The sequence below is a fragment of the Streptopelia decaocto genome (genome assembly GCF_964273445.1).
Source record: "Streptopelia decaocto genome assembly, chromosome: 3".
Taxonomy (NCBI): domain Eukaryota; kingdom Metazoa; phylum Chordata; class Aves; order Columbiformes; family Columbidae; genus Streptopelia; species Streptopelia decaocto.
Genome location: NC_138656.1, coordinates 68,660,310 through 68,679,593, shown reverse-complemented (window position 1 = coordinate 68,679,593; position 19,284 = coordinate 68,660,310). Strand labels below are relative to the sequence as shown.

Below are 19,284 nucleotides of genomic sequence, written 5' to 3'. Positions count from 1 at the left end.
TATTTTCTATTTTCCCTTTGTGTTTCTGAAAAACATTTATGGATAGGTCATGAAAAATGCAAACTAATATGACCATTACAGTAATTACATTGGTTCGGTTTATTAATTTGTCACAATTAAGTCAATAAGAGGGTTTAGTAACACAGTTGTATTACTTGATTAGTTTTGAAAGTGATTATCCTAAGAATTCTATTTAATTGGAAGCATCTCAATTTACAGGGTACATTAAATTCTCGGTAGCATTTTAAGATTATTCAACATATGCAGGTCAATTACCAGTAATCACTGTTTCATAGAAGTGCTTCATGAGACACTTCAGTACAACACTGGAAAAGAATAGAAGAGGATTCTAAAAAATACAACTGAACTTCAGTCCTGAAGCCACAATTGAACTTCAGTTCACATTATTACAGTGAAAAACCATATCTAACATTGAAATTGTTGAAACTGTTCTGAAAAGGAGAAAGATTATAAAAATTTGAGCAAAGATTAAAGAACAGTTGTCTACCTTAAAACAGATGATGATAATTTGTTGGGACTGCCAAATTACTGAATTGCACTAACTGCACTCATGCCCAGCTGCACATTAATTACCAGATTAGAAAGTTATAATTAATTTTCTTAATATCACTACACTGCTTTTCTTCCTTGAGTTAATAAAAACAGATTGCAATCAATCTTTGTTAATTCACACTGCAGAACAGAACCGCTATAGCTATTTCCATATGCGAAAAGCACCACATGCCTAGTTCTTGCTGTATCTTCTGACATTTTAATGAAATGTTGTAATAAGGCAAATAAATTATATATTAGAATTTAAGTTAATATAGTTAGCCTAAAAACTCCATAAGCTTGAAAATGAATTTTAAAAGAATCTCCTTAATGATAAAATTCAGAAGCGGATAGTATTTCAACAGATTTTCAACTAGAAGAGGTTTTACTTGTAGTGCATTGTTGAAAGACTCCACTGCTGAGACTTCTAAAATTTCTTTGTCATTAGAAACCATTAAATGTTCTCCACAACTGTCTGGCCTTCACAGAGCACAAACTGCAAGAAATTTTAAGAACTAATAAAAGAAAACAACTTTATAGACACACAGACTAAAGTTCATCAGAGTTCTGATCAAGACCATTCAGTTGTAAATGCTGCAAAGATAATTAATATAGCATTCAAGCAGCGTACATTTTCCTGTGCCCATATCTGTATTAGTATCAAAAGTTGTTTTTGGAAGATGGAAAGGATTATTCAAGAGTTCTCATGTGAGGGAAGGAGAACCAAGTAAAATCAATGCACATTTTTTCATTTTCCATTTATGCCTGAAAGATGTTTTATTTCTACAGCTTCACTGCTGCTTAAGAAATTATTTCTTTTATCTCCTTGCTTTCCCTCCTTTGTAAAAGATATGAACGAGTGTAAAAATACGAGAATTATGACATCATGTTTTCCAAAGAGCAGTAACCTATTTTATTCTGATGCAACAGAAGTCTTCACATGGTCAGCTTAGGTGTCAGAAAGGGAAGACTGAATAGTCCATAGCAAATGAAGGCTGAAAATGTTTTGATTTTTTTTTTAATATTTTTGAAGTCTTCCAGGAGATGGTAAAAACCAAGTAATTCTGTATTTGAGAGAACCTGGAGATAAGAAAAGGGACTTTTACAGAATACATAGCCTTCAGCAGCAAAGCCAAGTACAACCTGGTTTTTTACTTTATCCGTTCTCCCGAACTGCCCTAAAGGAGCCCAATTTACCTTACACTGCTAAATGTTACAAATATACATATATATACCTATAAAACATCTATATGTGTGTATAGATATATACACCCCCCGAATGTATATAAAAATATGCCTAAGAATAGCTTGATTATCACACCTTCCAGAATATTCAAGTACATTAACATATTCAAGATGTTAAGGAATGGTGTATTACATGATAATACACTTGGAGTAATAGGATTTATGGACCAACCCATCCATAACGACTCTAGCATATGTCCCATTTGAGGTACTGCAGAGACGCAGAGAGGCAGATCATCTAGACAACCTGAAAAACATCGAAGGGGAAGGTGAAGGGGAAGGGGAAGGTGAAGGGGAAGGGGAAGGGGAAGGGGCTGAAAAACAGCCAGCCCAGAAGCCTCAGAAGAGATATGTGGGACAACGTATCCAGTAGAGTTCCCAAACATTAATTTTCACAAGCTATGAAACCGAAACATTGGAAAATATACTCAGAGAAGCAACCCGTAGATCTAGAAAACATGATGCATCCAGGATCCAGATTCCTCTTTATGGAAGACATGGGGACAAGGGCAGAATCACAGTTCAGCAGAAAAAACTTCAGAGGTGAAGATGACCACTGGTGTGCTTCTCCTCCAAAATAAAAACGTATTAAAAGCAGGCAGCGAGCATAGAAAAGGAATAGCATGGTTAGAAAATACATAAATCAGAACAGGATCAAAGATGGATTACAATAATTCTTGATTTACAGAAAACACACAAGCAAAAGCCACTGGGTGATCTCAGAAACTTGTAATTAAAAACCTCCAACTTAGATAAAGGATTCAAATAAGGTCTGGATGCTGAAGAGACGCTAAAAGAAGCGACGTAGCTGTTTTCCAATTGCTATTGATTAACCTGTGATATTGGCAAGTAAGTATAGCACTACCAGTATCTGTATTTAACGCTAAGATTATTGTTTATAAACAAGGATGTGTTCTGTATTCAGCTGGGTGTATGAAGTTGGTCATAAACCTGAGCAAACCCAACTAATGATAAGCAGTTATGGAAGCAAGAAAGACAGTAATTCTTCCATCATTTTAAGATTCCTGAAAAGAAAGGAAACCCTGCAAATCTCACCAAATGCTAAACATAACAATTAACAAATAATCAACTTTAATTTCTGTTAAAATCTAATGCTAAATATCATTCTGTGTGAATGTACTCATTTTTCTGACATAATGGACTGATTACTAGAGAAAAAAAGCCTATTTTATGCTGATTTGTTGCTTTAAAGTTACTCTAAAAGATTAAATGAAAAACAGCAATGAAAGAGTATCTGATGTATCCATGAAAATGGATATGCCGTTCAATTTCAGAAGAACAAAAGATGTCATAGGTTCTTGCAACTAGTCAAATTAAAATTCAACATGCTTATAAAAATGTCATGAAAAACACTCATCAGCCTTGGTACAATGAAATTGAAAACCACAAAATTCAAGTTTCACAGTATTAATAAGATTATGAAATACTACAAAGGGAAGTTTAAAATTCAGATAAGTGAAACAGTTATTTGTGATATACATGACACAACGCAACTGCATCAGTTACAGGTAGGGTTTCAGCTGTCCAGCTGGGAGGTTGTAGTTTGGAGGCGGTTAAGGAGAGATCTTCTCATATCAGCAGTAATGAGAAACATATAATGATGAATAAAGATATACCTATATATGCACACATATATCTATGTGCATATTTGCAACAAAATATGTACTTTGAGAAGTAACTGCTGGAGAGAGTCCAGTGCAGGGCAAGAAAGATGATTAAGGGAGTGGAGCATCTCCCTTATGAGCAAAGGCTGAGGGAGCTCGGTATCTTTAGCTTGGAGGAGACTGAGGGGTGACCTCATTAATGTTCATAAATATATAAAGGGTGAATGTCACGAGGATGGAGCCAGGCTCTTCTCGGTGACAACCAATGATATGACAAGGGGCAATGAGTACAAACTGGAACACAGGAAGTTCCACTTAAATCTGAGAAGAAACTTCTTCACAGTAAGGGTGACAAACATTGGAACAGGCTGCCCAGGGAGGTTGTGAAGTCTCCTTCTCTGGAGACATTCAAAACCCATCTGGACACATTCCTGTGTAACCTCATCTGGGTGCTTCTGCTCCGGCAGGGGGACTGGACTAGATGATCTTTCAAGGTCCCTTCCAATCCCTAACATTCTGTGATTCTGTGAAGTATTGAAGGGAACTATGTTTTTTTCAGTGAGAAAAAAATGTAGTCTTCTGTGAAGAAGACAGGTGAATCTGTTCACAGTAATGATTTCAGAAAATATGTACTTAGCAACTCTTCTTCATGCTCATTATTTTAGGACAATAAGAATACAGAGTAACTACAAATACAGGTCACCTATTTAAACTAGCACTTATTTTAGAACCTAAAATAGTCCTTACTTTTGATACTAAGGGAAAACCTTGTTCCTCTAGTCTTGTAATGCTGAACAGGTATCACACCCTTATGCCAACAATTCAGTCATACAAAATATAGTGCTTGATAGGTGTCAGTCCTTAGTATCCACCACATTATCAAGAAACTTAAAGCAGAGTAATTAATAAACAAACAGAAACAAAACAAACAAAAATCCCAAACCAACCAACCAAAACAAACCTCCCCCCCCCCAACAAAAACATTTTTAAAAAACCCAAACAAAACCAGAAACAAAATCCATAACTTTCCATTTTGAAATTATTATTTTTAAGAATGAATTACTCAATGTGATAATTTAGCCAGGTAGAAGTATTATCAAGATGCTTAAAGTAAAGCAATAAAAAACCCCAACCAACCACCAAAAAAACCCAAAAAAATTAAGAATGACCTGCTCAATCTGAGAATTTAGCCAGGTAGAAGTATTAAAGTAATTCCAGCTAAAATACACAAACAAAACACTATATAAATGCCTCCTCTCCCCTTCCCATGGTCATTTAAAGAGTTCCCTAATGAGAAAGTAGTGATGGGTTTTGCGGGCAAAATCCCACAAATGTACATACATTTATCAAATATGCAAAGTGAATAATTTGTGTCTTTACAATTTGTCCATTAGAAAATTCTTAGGTGAACAATCCCAACACAACTATAATTTTTAGCTGATGTGTTTCCCTGAGGTGACTTGAATTGTGGAGGAAGTGACTGAGAACTGCTAGTGCTCATTTATTTAGTCTGGATGAATTGATTCCCTTTCCTCTGAAGGAAGCCTCTTCCAACAGTCACACTTCGTCTATTATAAGATTATCATTTACTGGACACAGATTGAAACCAGGACATACACAATACAAGCAATTGAAAGGGAAATGATATTTAACCAGTGCAAAGATGAATGTGCCTACACTCAGGTGTTGGAGTTCTCATCACAGTCAACACGGTCAAGGAAGGGCAGCCCAGCGGGTCAGGCGCTAGGCATTTATTTCAGGGCAGGACAACTGTTCCTCAAGCTACTCAAGGACAACTGCTCCTCAAGCTTTGTGGTACCTGTCTCCTAATGTTCGTAACGGGAGTTGGTTCCTGCTGCGCCACTAAAACGTACAAATGTGTTTCATCTTGACCTGAGCCACATCCTATGCATCTTCATGTACACCTCTAACTCTCAAATGTGTTTGGCAACTCAATACTAAGGGTTCTCTCACATCTTCTAGGCAGCAGGAAAGTATGTCACACAACTTCTCGTTATCTGCTAGTATCAAGGTGACAGCAGCAGTTATCCAGCTAAAACAAGGGCACAAGCGACACCAATATCTATATACTGATTCATAAAACCCTATTTTCAAGAAACGCCATTTCAAAATCTTGCAGGCAATTTTAACTACCAGGAAGCAAACTAAGGATCCGATGCAGCTTTCCCATGCTTGTCACTACCAACCCCCTGTCACTGTGTTTCAGCAAGGGCCTGGTTCATTTATGACCAGGCTAGCAGCAAATTTGAAGTGCCTGGTTGGTACATCCCACCTACTGGTACATGCCACAAGTGACTGGGGTGAACTTCCTACTCCTGGTCTGTTCTAGGGCAAAACAGAGAAGAGCATAACGTGCTTATCCTGACTCAAGTCATCCCCTCCCACTCTTCCAGCACAGAAAACTTTCATATCTTCTTCATAATGAATACCTGCACCACTTCCCATTCTTTTTAAGCCATCAATACAAAAATCTGTGAGGGGAAGTTTTTGATGCTCTGAAGAGAGCATCTGCTGTGGAGGGGGGCAAAACCCACAAAGTGAAGACCAAGACCCTCCAGTAACCAGCCGGGTCCTGTGCGACTGTCTGGCACAAGGGTTGTTCTGTTTAATAAAAGAAGACTATCTGTTGTTATCATTACAGAGATCTACAAAGTGTTTGCAATCATACATTTAATGTTGAGGAATCACATTACTTTTATTCACACAGGGTTTTACACAGATGACTACGATAGTGATGAACTTGTAAGTATTCATGCTCATATTACAGTGCACTAATAAACTGGGGGGAGTTAGTGTTTAAACTTTGAATTTGGGACCAGAATCTCTTTCTTTTGGCTAGAAAGACAGTACTGAAACTGAGAAAGATATCATGCAGCAGCAATAATAGATCCCAAATTCCTCCTGTGATATTGCCAGAGGGTGGTCTCCCACACAAGTTCAGCGTTATAATATTGAATTGAAGTGGTTGTTTGAATAATACAGCTTTACATTATGGGCTATCGCCAAAATAATATTCCTCCCCCACCTGCTGCCAAACAGATATGTTCCTTGAACAACCTCTTGGAATTTTTCTTGTATTTTTATAACAAGATTTTTTTTCGTTGCTTAATGGCAAATCAGACACCACCACAGGTCAAAAGTATCTACCCTGAAAACTGCACTGATGTGTACTAATACCCACAGTCAGAAAAATCTTCATTTTAATAACACTCTCAGACCCGGCATTTTTTTTTTTTGTGACCATGGAAGAATTATTTATAGAAAGCCAAAGGAAAAAATGAAAGTTGTTTGTTCTTTTTAAATGAAATATAAATTTACTATAGTTCATTTGATTCTTGCTGAATATAAAGTCATGCAATGCAAAACAGGCTACTCATTTCAAACAAGGCAAAGACATGGCAAGCAGTTTGCTTACTGTGATGTTCTAAACCAATTAAATTGGTAATCAGATGGCATAAAACATGGTGATATCAAAATGCCCAAACACAAAGCTATTTTTTCAGGTTTATTTTGCACCCAGTACTGACTCAAGAAACGTAGAGTTGTTTATGAATCACACAATGAATCAGTGGGTTAACCAGCAACCAAAATGGCAGTACTGAAAAGATGTACCCTTTGCTGAAATCATTCTTGTCACCGGTTATTTATAAATTAGGACAGAATTAATTTCCAGAATTCAAAAAGTTAGTTATTTCAATTATTTGCCTAAGGTCTTGTTTATTCAATGGAAAGAGATTAGTATCTCTAGAAGGCAAATCATTCTATCCCAAAACGTATGTCTAACTCCAGATAAATAATTTTTAGATAGGTAAAGTTCAGCTAGGATTTATCTCTTTGCATCCAGTGCTAACATAAATCCACACTATGATCCAAACACCTGAAGGACAAAGTCTGGTTTCACTTGGTCTGTTTGGCTACAAGGAAAATTTCAGTGTTTAACTTAACATCCAACTCATTCTTGTTACTATTACCACTTCAATTTATGACATCAGTGAAGCATTTGCCAAAACCACACTCACAGTGCCTTTACTAGGCATGCAAACTAGACTACTTTTAGCTTTTTCTTCTAAGGTAGTTTTGATTCCTTCCTCTCAAATTACATCCAAGTTAGACAGAAGGGATAAAATTAAAGATGCCATCTAAAACCAACTCCTGCATGGTCCTACAATGACGAACTGTGCAGACAATGCAAGACTTACCCTTTACAACCCCTTTAAAGAACAGGTTTTTATTTTCCAAAGATCATCAGATTTGAAGAATAAGCTTTATTTAGGTCTAGTATTTTCATTTTAAAATTTATTTTAGACACTAGAGTTAGCAGAAAATTTAATTTAGCCATTCTGACATAGGACAAGTAAAAGCACGAATCACTAATTCTCTTAAAGAAGATAGAATCATACATATAACTTGAGGCTTAGGAAAAATTTGCAAAATAATGTAACATTCACATTTCAGGCATTTCTGATGGTATGTGCAGAGGCATTAAGTGGTCCAAAAAGGTTTAATGAATTTATGTGTTCGGTTCCTTTCTTCATAGTTTCAAATTTTTCCACTCTATTATGATTCCTTCACAAATGATAAAGGAATATACTCTTAAGTGCATTGACTATGATGTTTTTAAAGTCCCAAAATTCAAAGAGAACTGTTCTGTTATCCACTGAAATCTACATATTTTCTTAAGAATACTAGAGTTCTTGTAATAAGGTAGGACACTAAAGACATTTTGAAGGCTATCTATTTCTCAAGGCACATGAGACCCGAAACACGTTCTGAAACGGGGAATCACTTTGTAACTTTTAAAATATTTTCAAGGAAGTTCTGTTGTCTGAAGATCAAGTTTTCATACCTCAGTGGCTGGTTTATCAGTCACATTTCCTCCTAAGGTGGAAGGTGCTCACAGATAAGCACCTTCAAATACCTGCAACCTAAAATATGGCCTGTGCTCTGAAATACCAGAGTATATGCCCCAGAAGATAACACCACCTGTGCCTGTGTCACCTGGGCAGACACTGTGACATTTTAGCATAAAATCCCTTGCAAAAGCCACCAGGCTCTGGTGGGCAAGCAAGACTGGTGGATGGAGCCATCCTGCTTGGTGCAACTGCCACGGAACAGGAATCTCACCTGGTGGTAAAACATAAAGCATTCAAAATAAAATATTATGGGCATATTTTTCCTTGTTATTCTATTCTTTTTCAAGTAACATGTGAGAAAAAAAGATTGTTTTTTGAGGCTGTGCTGAGGGTGTATCTTATTATGAATCCACATGGCGGCTCTGAGGGCTCAATAAGTCCAAGAAGTGCTTGATCATACCATGAACGCTTTGAGGCCTGGAAAGGTCTGTGACATAACTTAAATGTTCTGTACAAAACGTGATCATTAAAACCCCAATAATTTAGGAAAAAAAAAAATCAAAAGAGGACCTTGCTTTAAAATCCCAATAGAATAAATATTGCAGTTTTGTCACTTCCATCCTCAGTTACTTACAAATGAGTAACTACTTTGTTCATATAATGTAGCAAGTCCTCTATCTCACTTAGTAAAATATATAATATTGAATTCAACTCATGTCCACTGTTTATGTATAATCAATGCTAAAATATAAAAGGCAAAAAGTCCTAGGCTGATGTCTGACACAGTAAATATTTAATGTTTATGTCGAGTAAATCTTATCACACAAATTAATCAAATTTATCTCAAACTCCTCCTTTCTGACTTCTGTTAGGCTCCCCTGCTCTGACCTACTCCACTCATACTTCAGAGCTTTTCCTTCCATACAGAACATCCCGTGGTCCCTATATCTATACATTACTTACTTCTGTCACTGAGCCAGTGGAATAAGCACAGTATCCCCCTCAGCCACTACAACATTTGAAACTGGCTGGATATCCAAAAACCCCATTTCTAGTTTGTTCTGTTTCCAGAAATAAAAAAATTATTACTTAGCCCCGTTGAAAACGTTTTCATTAAGGTAAGGCATTGAGTATTTTTCAAATTTCAGATGCACTTCAAGGTTATATGATACATTGATTCTTCATAAAAAGCCAGGCACCTTAATGTCTACAGTATTGCTACATGGTAGCACACAAGGGATCATAAATAACCTTAAAACAACTATTCAACTGGTCAACATACAGAAAGCAAACATTTTATGGAAAATGGTTTTTTTCATATAAGAATGCTTCTGAGCTGCTTATTAGAAGTAGCAATGTGGTCTTATTGGAACTAATAGTGACTAAAAAAAAGGGGTGAAAAAGTGACATAAAGAGACAATTTTCATCCAAAAGAGAAAAACATTGTACAGGATCTTGTACTGAGAAGTTTACTCCTGATCAATCCAATAGACTAACAACAAACTGGATTCTTATCTCTGTTTCACAGCTGGGTGTCATCCAATAAACACAATCCCCACACAGCTTCCTTTTTAATAGTTACAGGGGTAAAAATAAATAGATACCTGAAAAGGGTTACTTGATCCTGCTAACATGATGCAAGCTGGATATCTGTTAAGATTACTGAAATCAATAAGAGACTTAAAATTTCAGATTTTTAATTTCTATAAATCTGAGAGGTATATTACAGAAGTGCACAAGCAATTTGACCACTCAGTCATAAATTACTTGAAGTTTCCAGAGAAAAAGGAAAATGAAAATTTTACCAAGAAGAAGCCATATTGTCATGGCTCACTGAGAAGAAAAATAAAAGCTCATGAACTAGTAGTATTTTAAGAAGCTGTTATAGTTCCTGTTTTAGAAGTACTGAAGACGAAATATCTAAACAAAGGATTTAGGTGAGGGAGGAAAATAAATAAACAAATAAAAAGATAAAGAAAAGTGGGTTTGCAACTTGTGCTCCTTATCCCCAAAAGAAAACCAGAAATCTGTTATGCCACCACCGCTTCATACACCTTTTCCCTCTCCAGCCTCTCTTCGTACCAGTGTTTTCAGCCAGAAGAGTCAACTGGTTACTCAAATAAGCAAGTGAGTCATAAAAGGAACTACAAATTTGGCAGTACAAGCAGAAGTGAGGAATGTTGAAGATGCAGAGCAACACCTAGAACACCAGAAATAAGGAAATGCAACTGAAATGTTTAGAAAGAAATAAAAGGAAATGCCAGTACTAACCACTTAAAATGTACCTTGGAGACAAATGGAAATTTTACAAACGCACTCAAGAATTGGCTAATAATTTTAGCTGAAGAATAGTACAGTGAACTTTTAAATATATTTGATAATTAGGGTTCCACAAATAAGACAGTATGTGTCCCACGGTCATTAAGTTGTAAGGAAAGAAGCAGGATGAAGAAAAATTGGGGAAGAGCACAAGGCTTTAGGTGGATGCCTTTGGTATATAAGGACATACTCTGGAAAAAGTAGATATGTATGTTTACACACAGAGGCACCGAGGAGAGAGCAAGTCTGGCTATGATGATACAGGACGAGCAGAGAAAACAAACTATTTTGCAAAGAACATTTGCATAGTGAAACAAATATCCAGCTCATCTGCTAATCCAAAAATAGTAATTTAAAAATAACCACTGACACCCACAATTTATTGTGAGTGCTCTCCAATTTGAAGCATAAATCAAAATAAAATGGAATAAAATACTAATCAGAAATGAGGCGTATTAGGTCTGTAATATATGCAGGCTTCAGTAGCTTAGCATCTCCTAAGCCTGGATGACAGCTTATTTGTTTACGCACAGTATTACAGAAGAGTCATCTAGTGAAGGTCAAATCTAGACAGATGTGCAAGGATTCAGAATGAATAACCAAGAACCCAGTTTCTAATGTAACTTTCTCTGCCACAGCACATGAAGTTATCTCGGCAGAGATCCTTTTCCACTTTGGTGCCAGATAAGAAATTAATCCCTTTTGCACCATCACCTTGTAGTGTCTGTGGTTGACATCTGCAGTGCACCACAGCAGTTGTTGTGAGAAGCTTGGAATAAAATGATAAAGACCAATCACAGAATTTGGACTATTTGCAAAAACCATTGATATATTAATAAATAAGTAGGGATTTAGGTAAGAGCTACACATAAGACAAATCAGCCTAAATACCTTAAATATGTTTACATAGACTACGTAGAATAAGGTACTGTTGTGTTGCAATTACAAATGTATGCTATGGTGTCATACTCGGAAGTTTTAGTAAAGGCTTAAGAACAAATAACCAACAAACTTCAAGCTGTTGTGCTACTGAACTTCTGCAGAACTCATTAAAGTCTGTTGAGAAGAAATCATTAGTATGTGTGAACGTAACCGAAGTCCAGGGATCATCACTGGTCCGCAGTTAATCAGCCCCTTCAACATCAAGAAAGTTCAGGAGGTGCTCACTCCCTCCTGTTCCTGCACACAGAGCTGCTTTTTGCTTCCTGCCTCACTTCTGTTTGAAAGGAAGGCAGATAAGCCGATCTGAACTGACACACCAGGGGTTTCTGTAGGACTGGCTCTGGGGCGTTTACTGGGAAGCCTGAAGCAAACACAGCCAAATGAGCAAACATGCCAGCATGCGTCCCACTCTGGAGAAAAGGTGTACCCATAAAAATACAGAACAAGCAGAGAACAGTGGAAGATGCTTGACTGTCAAGGAGGGAATCACGCAAAAATACACAACCCAACGCCAACACGTGTCCATGTGAAATGTTTCTTGATCCACTTTCTTGTAACAGGTGGTGCTGGAGTTTATTTGCAGCATGAAGAAAGCTGGTATGTCCTTAAAAATACACAAATATACCCCACAGGTCTAAGTTTCAATATTCTTCCCCAGGCAGTGCAAAGAACACATTTTTTTTTTTACCAGCACAGTATCAGCACTAGCAGGCCTGAGACAGACCAAGGAATTGCTGACATGTGCCTGCAGTCAGATACCAGAGGCCAGGGTGACTGCAGGAGAGCACACGTCTCATGGAGCAAACACACAGCTGCCTTCAACGCACAGCTGGCCAAAGAAAACCCACTCCCCTGGAGAGGTTGCAAACCAGCAAGTCTCTTGTAGCAGGTATGACTTTTGTATCTTGAAATGAAGGACTCATTGATACTGCATTTCAGAACAGGTGAAAATAAGAGCACAAAGTGGCTGGAAACATTATCCTTTCAGAGCAGCACATGCCCTTTTGCTCTTAACCTGCCTATAACAATGCTAAAAGCCATGAAGGGCTTCAGGAAAAGTGATGAGCAACATACTGACAAAAAAGCAGTCAGTTCTGAGCTGAATAAATGTATTTCTATGTGCATTCTTGTGCATAAAATGTGTATCTACTTAATTTTTCCAATATAAACTGTAGAGCCTAGGATATTTTATCAACTTTTATCTAGATGGAAAGAAAAACTGTGCAGCAGTTCTCATAGTTCTGTGGTGAAGATGGTTTCGACATAACTTTTTATATGAGCTAGTCATCAACAAGCAGTTATTTTACCTCTTGATATTAAGCAACGCCCAAGGTATCCCAGTGGGAGTGTTGAAAGCAGGTAGCAATTTCTCTCCAAGCTCCACTGCCTTTTTTCGGAAAACCTGGAAGTTAAGAAGAAACAAAGTGTTGGAAAACACACTGTTGCTCCCACTAAATTAATTTAGATAATACCATTACTAAGCATATGGTATAAGTCATCTCAGCACAATGAAGTGTCCCTCTTTTTTTAGAGTGATGTCAAAAGAACAAAGTTGGGCAATCCATTTTCCCTTTCACACAGTAACGGGGAACTCACACAGCACGATCACACCATGATGATGTCCAGACGATCCACATCTGGCACGACCAGCATCAAGCCAGACGTCGGCATGGCCAGACCTGCTCCAGTTTGGGCAGAGCTGCTTGTGCACTCCCCACGGTGCCTGCAGTGTGCTCTGGGGTTGGGGAGGGGGTACATTATCTGGGGATGCTGCTGGGTATCAGTACCAGATGGGTATCAATGCCATGATTACTCCAAAAATTGGAATATACCCCTACAGATAGCTGAGATTTAACTGGTCTTTAGCAGGTAAAGAGTTTCAGATTACATCTTAAAAAACAGAAGTGGAAAGACCTCAATTGCTTAACATGTGCCCACAAGAATGACAAACAATTTAATATCAGGAACTTTTATGTTCAGAGTAATAGTCACAAAGCTAGAACAAAGAGTATTTTGCCCTCCTTCAACTGCCAGCTAAACTCAGGTTACATTAACCTGACTTTTCAAGCCCTAGTAAGAGAGTTTTTAATTAGAAGCAATATTGTTCCAGCTTAAATATAGAAACCTATTTAGTGGTTTCAATATGTGGATGTTCGAGGCCTATTTGCTCGGAATTACACTGGGATCTTGTACAACACTGAAAGGGATTATCCCAGGTATAGTAGCCAAAATAGCAAAGTCACCTTTGTTGTTCTTTCTTTCTAATAATGGCTCCCTTCAGTTTATTTTTTCCCCTCAGACATATTTATGATGAATTTTTATTTACTTATGTATCATAAATCAACTTGTACATCTGGTGCATCTCATGGTATAGCCAAGTACAGTACAGTAAATTTTTGCAGAAAGAAAAAAACACATATATGTTTCTGTGAATATATAAATAAAGACATTTGCTGGTCAAAATAAGGTAATGAAGAAAATTCTTTCCACACAAATATAACATGACATCTAAAATTCCATTTTCCAAAAGCCACTTAGAGTAAAGGCTTTTATTATTGGAAAAAATAAATGATCTGGAGAGAATATAAAACTCCAGAGTAATCACATTACCATAAAGAAGCTCCAGACTACCCCACAGTCCATTCATATGACACAGATCTCAAGATTTCTGTGACAACAATCCAAGAGTCAGAATTACAGTACAGATATTTTGAGAACGGTTAAGTAATTTGAAGCCAAATTATGGTTGGAGTCAGAAAACTTTTTCAAGTGGCTTGCATATGAGTGCTTGTAGAAACTTGAAGCAAGAAAACAGGGAAAACCACTTGCTTGGAAATCCCTTCATAATCCATGTTATTTCTGACTTCTCAGTTTATCAGTTGTGTGGATTCTACTGAGAGTTAGTTATGGATTTGTGATCTTTATCCAGCACAGAATTCAGTCTCCCCAAGGGTTAAAACCTTAAGGGACAGTCAGAAACAGCTGATAAAGAACATAATTATCTCTCAGTAGTTCTGCTTGAGAGGAGCAAGGGACAGCAACCCCAGCGGAAGCACATGAGATTTCCCCTCCTGACCCTACACAGCCACATTGGTTCGCCTTGGTCTGTTGAACCCAAACCTACGCTTTGCTCTTTCAGCACAAGAGAGGCCTCCTCAGCCTTCCACAACATGTGGTGCCACCAACTCATCAGCTCACCTTGGTATCCCTGTCCTGAAACACTGAAGTATTAACAGGAGAGCAGCTCTGACGACCCCCCAAGCAATGGGCACAAAAGGACCTCAAGTTTCTGTAAAAGCATCTGCTGTGCAGCGTGAAGCCCTATCTTCTGCCATATGTAAAGGGGGTAGATATTTTATGGAATGTGGTTAGAGGTCCCATACATGTTCATTTTAGATGTGTTTTTAAGGACAAAAAGCACACACATGTTTAAACATGAAAGTGACAGCAAGGCTCAGTAACTGCTGTACCTTACAGGCTGTGTTAATCCTTCCTCATTAAAAAGATCATATGCAAGATCAGAAAGAGGTCTGTTACAATAATTGCTTCTGGACAAAAATGTAACAATTTGGTATTTGAATTAAATATTTGAGGTACAGCAATAATGCTTTACTTTCAAATATTTCTACTGTCATATATTTTTTCAATTCTATTGTATTTCTTCTATAGATTAACAACCCAATTTCTTTCAAAATAAAATTGCCTACTTCATGGAAACGTCAAAAATAATGGCTGTCAAAACATAAACATATCCGATATGAAGCAGTAAGGAAATACTGTTCCCATATGGATATGCAAGGAAAATGTAATTCACTCCTGATAAAGACAGTGCTCTGAACACCAACAACAGAACACAGTGAAGCTGGGTATTCCAACTTCTTTCTTGTCCCTAATGAATCTTTTCCAATATAGTAAACAATTTTCTCATTAGGCAACTAGGAAAAGATAATTAAAAAAATATTTTTAAACCACCATGCAATTTCGGAACAAGTCTTGAGGTGAAGATGTGCTTCTCATTTACAAGATAATTTCAACAGGTTATTACTAATGCATGCTAGTGATTCTCCTTCCCCTCTTAAAGTTAAAAAAAGAAAAGTCAGCTATAGACACGATTCAATTTTATCTCTAGGGCTAAACAAATGACTGGTAAGTCACTATCTATTAAGTAGAACAGTATAGGCAATAATGACAAGACACAATAAATAGCAACTTCATGCAGCAAAGTTATGCTCTTTCAGCAAGGGTAAAATTGTGAAGATTAGAAAAGGAACCACCGTATTTTCCAATTTGCAGCTTTAAAGGTTAAAAATAATACAAAGAGTGGGTGCTGTAATTATTGCACAATGTCCACAATGTTCACTGTATTTTTCTTTTGCAGAAACTTCTAATATTGAACAAGAAATAAATATTGTACAGAGTAAGGTTTTTGAATAATAAAAGTAAATAAATAAAAGTAAATAAACAATAGAAACTTCTACTTAATATCTCTATTGCTGACATGAATTTCAACTTTTTGCCAAGCCCTAATCTCTCCCCACTGTCACTCAGTAAAGTCATATTTTGGTAAGGAAAAGTATGACAGCTGTTATTGAGATACACCAAATAAGGGCAGAAATGACAGAGCAGAAAAATGAGAAAACATTATATGTAATAAAGGAAAATATACACAGCAAAATTTCCCATCAAATGGCTATCTTGAGAGGCTTGAGGACCATTGCTGGCCTCTCCCCATGGATGCTCAGCCAGCAGTGATGAAGGCTCACTTATACAAGGCACTCTGACGGGATCAGAGCTGGCAGAAGCCGTCACGGTCCCACGCCTGCACCCACCTTTCACCCCACATTCCCACACCTGGCTGAATTCTCACCTGCTAAAAGTCTACAAACCACTCCCAAGACCTCCACTCTCTATCACTTCTAGATTGTGTACTTTTAAGGAAAAGAGACTGTGGAGTTATTTCCCTGCCATATCAGCTGTTCCTTTATCAGGTGACGCAATGAGTGAGCCACACTGTAATCAATCCCTTCTTTTAAATTGAAGATTCAGAGGAGAGCATTGTGGCTACTTTTAAACAGCAACTAAACCACTAAAAATTGCGCTGACATTTAACTCGGCTGGATACTACACTACAACAAAGAAGACTACCGTAAGTGCAGCATTGTGAGTCAGGAAAGAAAATTATAATTGAAACCCGTCAGAAATACATGACCAGTACGTAACACTATAAAGTGATCAGGTAGGACATTAAATGCTTTCTCAAGCATTTCCTCTCTTACCTAATTTTTTGCCAGAAGACAGATTTTGGATTCAAGATAATCCTCCTTTTTAAACTCAAAGTATTATTAGTGTTTTTTAAAATGTTTATGTAAGATCTCTAATGAACTTGTATGATACTGATACTCTCTTTGTGAAGGTCTTGTGTAAGAAAGTCTCCTCAATGGAATAAATACACAGACATCTTCACACTCTGCAGTCCTACTCATTAAAATTAGCACTAAAACCAATTAGACACTTACTATAATCATATAATAGATTATACAAAAGATAGAGTTACTACATTTTCTATTAAGATCTCTGTTTACATTAGCAGGCTGTTGATTGTTAGTTAACTAAGCTCAATGCAGCACCTTCATTGTCCTTTAAGTTACCAATCTCAAGTGCCTTATACAAACACAAGCGTCACACCAAACCCTGTCACCATTGCCCCAAGCCAGCAATACTTCCAACAACATTTGAGTAGGCAGAAACATGTAAACAAGAAATCCACCTCTCTGTCTGTTCCTTCCGAAGGCAGCACACATAGCAAGCCAGGGAGCAAAAAATTATTTTCCCTCTCTATTAGATGTTCTTAATTATTTTTTAAATACATATACATTTTTGGTCTTCATAGGAGAGAACAAACTGACTGGGGAGCTTCCCCCACCACACCACCACTGCACAAGCTGCCTTTGCGCAGCACCGTACCTGTGCAGGTCATGATTCCCAAAACCAAGAGTCATCCACTTCCTCAGGAACTACAATCTGTGTCTTTCATTCTAGTAGGACTGCCAGCACCATTACTGAAAAAGGTAAGGGAAGTAACCACATTCACATATACAGTACTTCAGTCAGCAGTTTTCCTACAGTAACTGTTTGTCTAATAAAAATTTCTTTATTTCTCTCAAATGTGACCCTAATTCAGTGAGGTACTCATGCTTAGAAAAGCAGTTTGGGTACGGATTTTTTTTTGGTTCTGCTTACTTTGTGCCATTGGTGCAAATGTAGAGGCTTTGGGTGTGAATTAGGACACAAACTTTGGATGAAAACAAAGTTGTGAATTTAATGAACCAAGTTTTTCAAATAACCATCTAATTTAAAGCAGTTACTTGCATTCGCTATACAACCTTGTGTCATGCAGATATCAAAAGTGTATTTTGTAATTTTTTTAATGGCTTTAGAGAAAAAGTATTTTTCTTTTAAAGGAGATTGTTAAAAGAGATCATACATTCAGAACTCTGTTGCTTGTGTTAGAAGACCCAATCCCACAATCAATCAGAGTTTGCAGACTCTTGCATCTATTATCAAATCTCATTAGGGAAAACAGTGTTCCAACAGAGAAACGAGGATCTGTCTGCAAAGATGCAACCACAGGGCTCAGACCAGAGCTGTCATTTGGTGAGCACTGGCTTTCATTATAGTGCAAGAATGTTATCTCCTCTGGATAAACAAAAATGTTTCCTCTAGCTGGAATGACAAATCCCTTGGAAAATGTTAGATTGCCCCATTACAGAGTTAATTGCTGTTGCTAATCAGGAAGAAAACACAGGGAACAAAGAAATATCTTAGAACTGCATATGAGGCACGTATAATTTAAAAAGAGCATAACATGCCACATTATAATAAATGAAAGAACAGCCAGAATTCTGCCTTAAAACGTCCTCCATCCAAGGGAAACCAGAAGTTAAATTTTAACACCAGTGGAAACAATCCTATTTTTTATTTTTTCTCTATTGACAAAGACATTTTCTCCACATTTCTAATTCTGTCAAATTAAGTGTTTTTCATTTTTGTTTTATATTTACAAATAGAAACTGACAAGTCACTAAGTGAGATTTATTGCTTTCTTTCCTGTACCTGACTGCCCTTCCCAGCAGGGTAAGGAATGAATATTTCAGTGCAAAAGCAGGAAACGAGAGCAGAAAAATGAACAGGGACAGGCTCTTTACTGCTCTTCAGAGCACTGAATAGAAATCCTTTCAGTGTAACAAATGTTGATTTAGGTTTAAAGTGATCCGCTAACAAAAGAGAACTCTCTTAGAAAAACTTGTTCCAATATCTTCTTCCCTGAAAGACAATCCCGGATTTTTGCTCTGTTCACATTTGTTTTATTTTTACAATGAAAGATGTTACAAAAGTTGTGGCACTCCACCTGACATACCTGAAACAGGGTAAGCTGAATTCTTTCACCACCTTCAAAAGCAAGCGATACGACACTTAGGTGTCTTATTATTTGAAGTAATTTTCTATAACATATTTTCAGTGTCTATGACACCTGGACAAGTTACCCGGCTGCTGGCATTAATTCAGCAGTAATTACTGGTTTTGCAATTACGGTAACTTTGACACTAGCAGATGCTTTTAGTTTAATTTCAGTCAGTCCTCACTCCTGGCTGAGTCAACACAGTTCTGAATTATATATGCTACAAGGTGAGGTGACATTTTATAACACTTCTGGAAATCAGTGTTGC

The 19,284-nt window shown here is 37.2% G+C and overlaps 1 protein-coding gene across 1 annotated transcript in view; it reads right to left on the bottom strand.

The window, feature by feature from the left end:
- Positions 1–19,284, bottom strand: part of MAN1A1 (mannosidase alpha class 1A member 1) — a 148,403-nt gene that overhangs the window by 51,583 nt on the left and 77,536 nt on the right. The window contains exon 5 of the mRNA XM_082048563.1: positions 12,865–12,959. Within this exon, the coding sequence (XP_081904689.1) occupies positions 12,865–12,959 (95 nt within the window). The remainder of the gene's footprint in view (positions 1–12,864; positions 12,960–19,284) is intronic.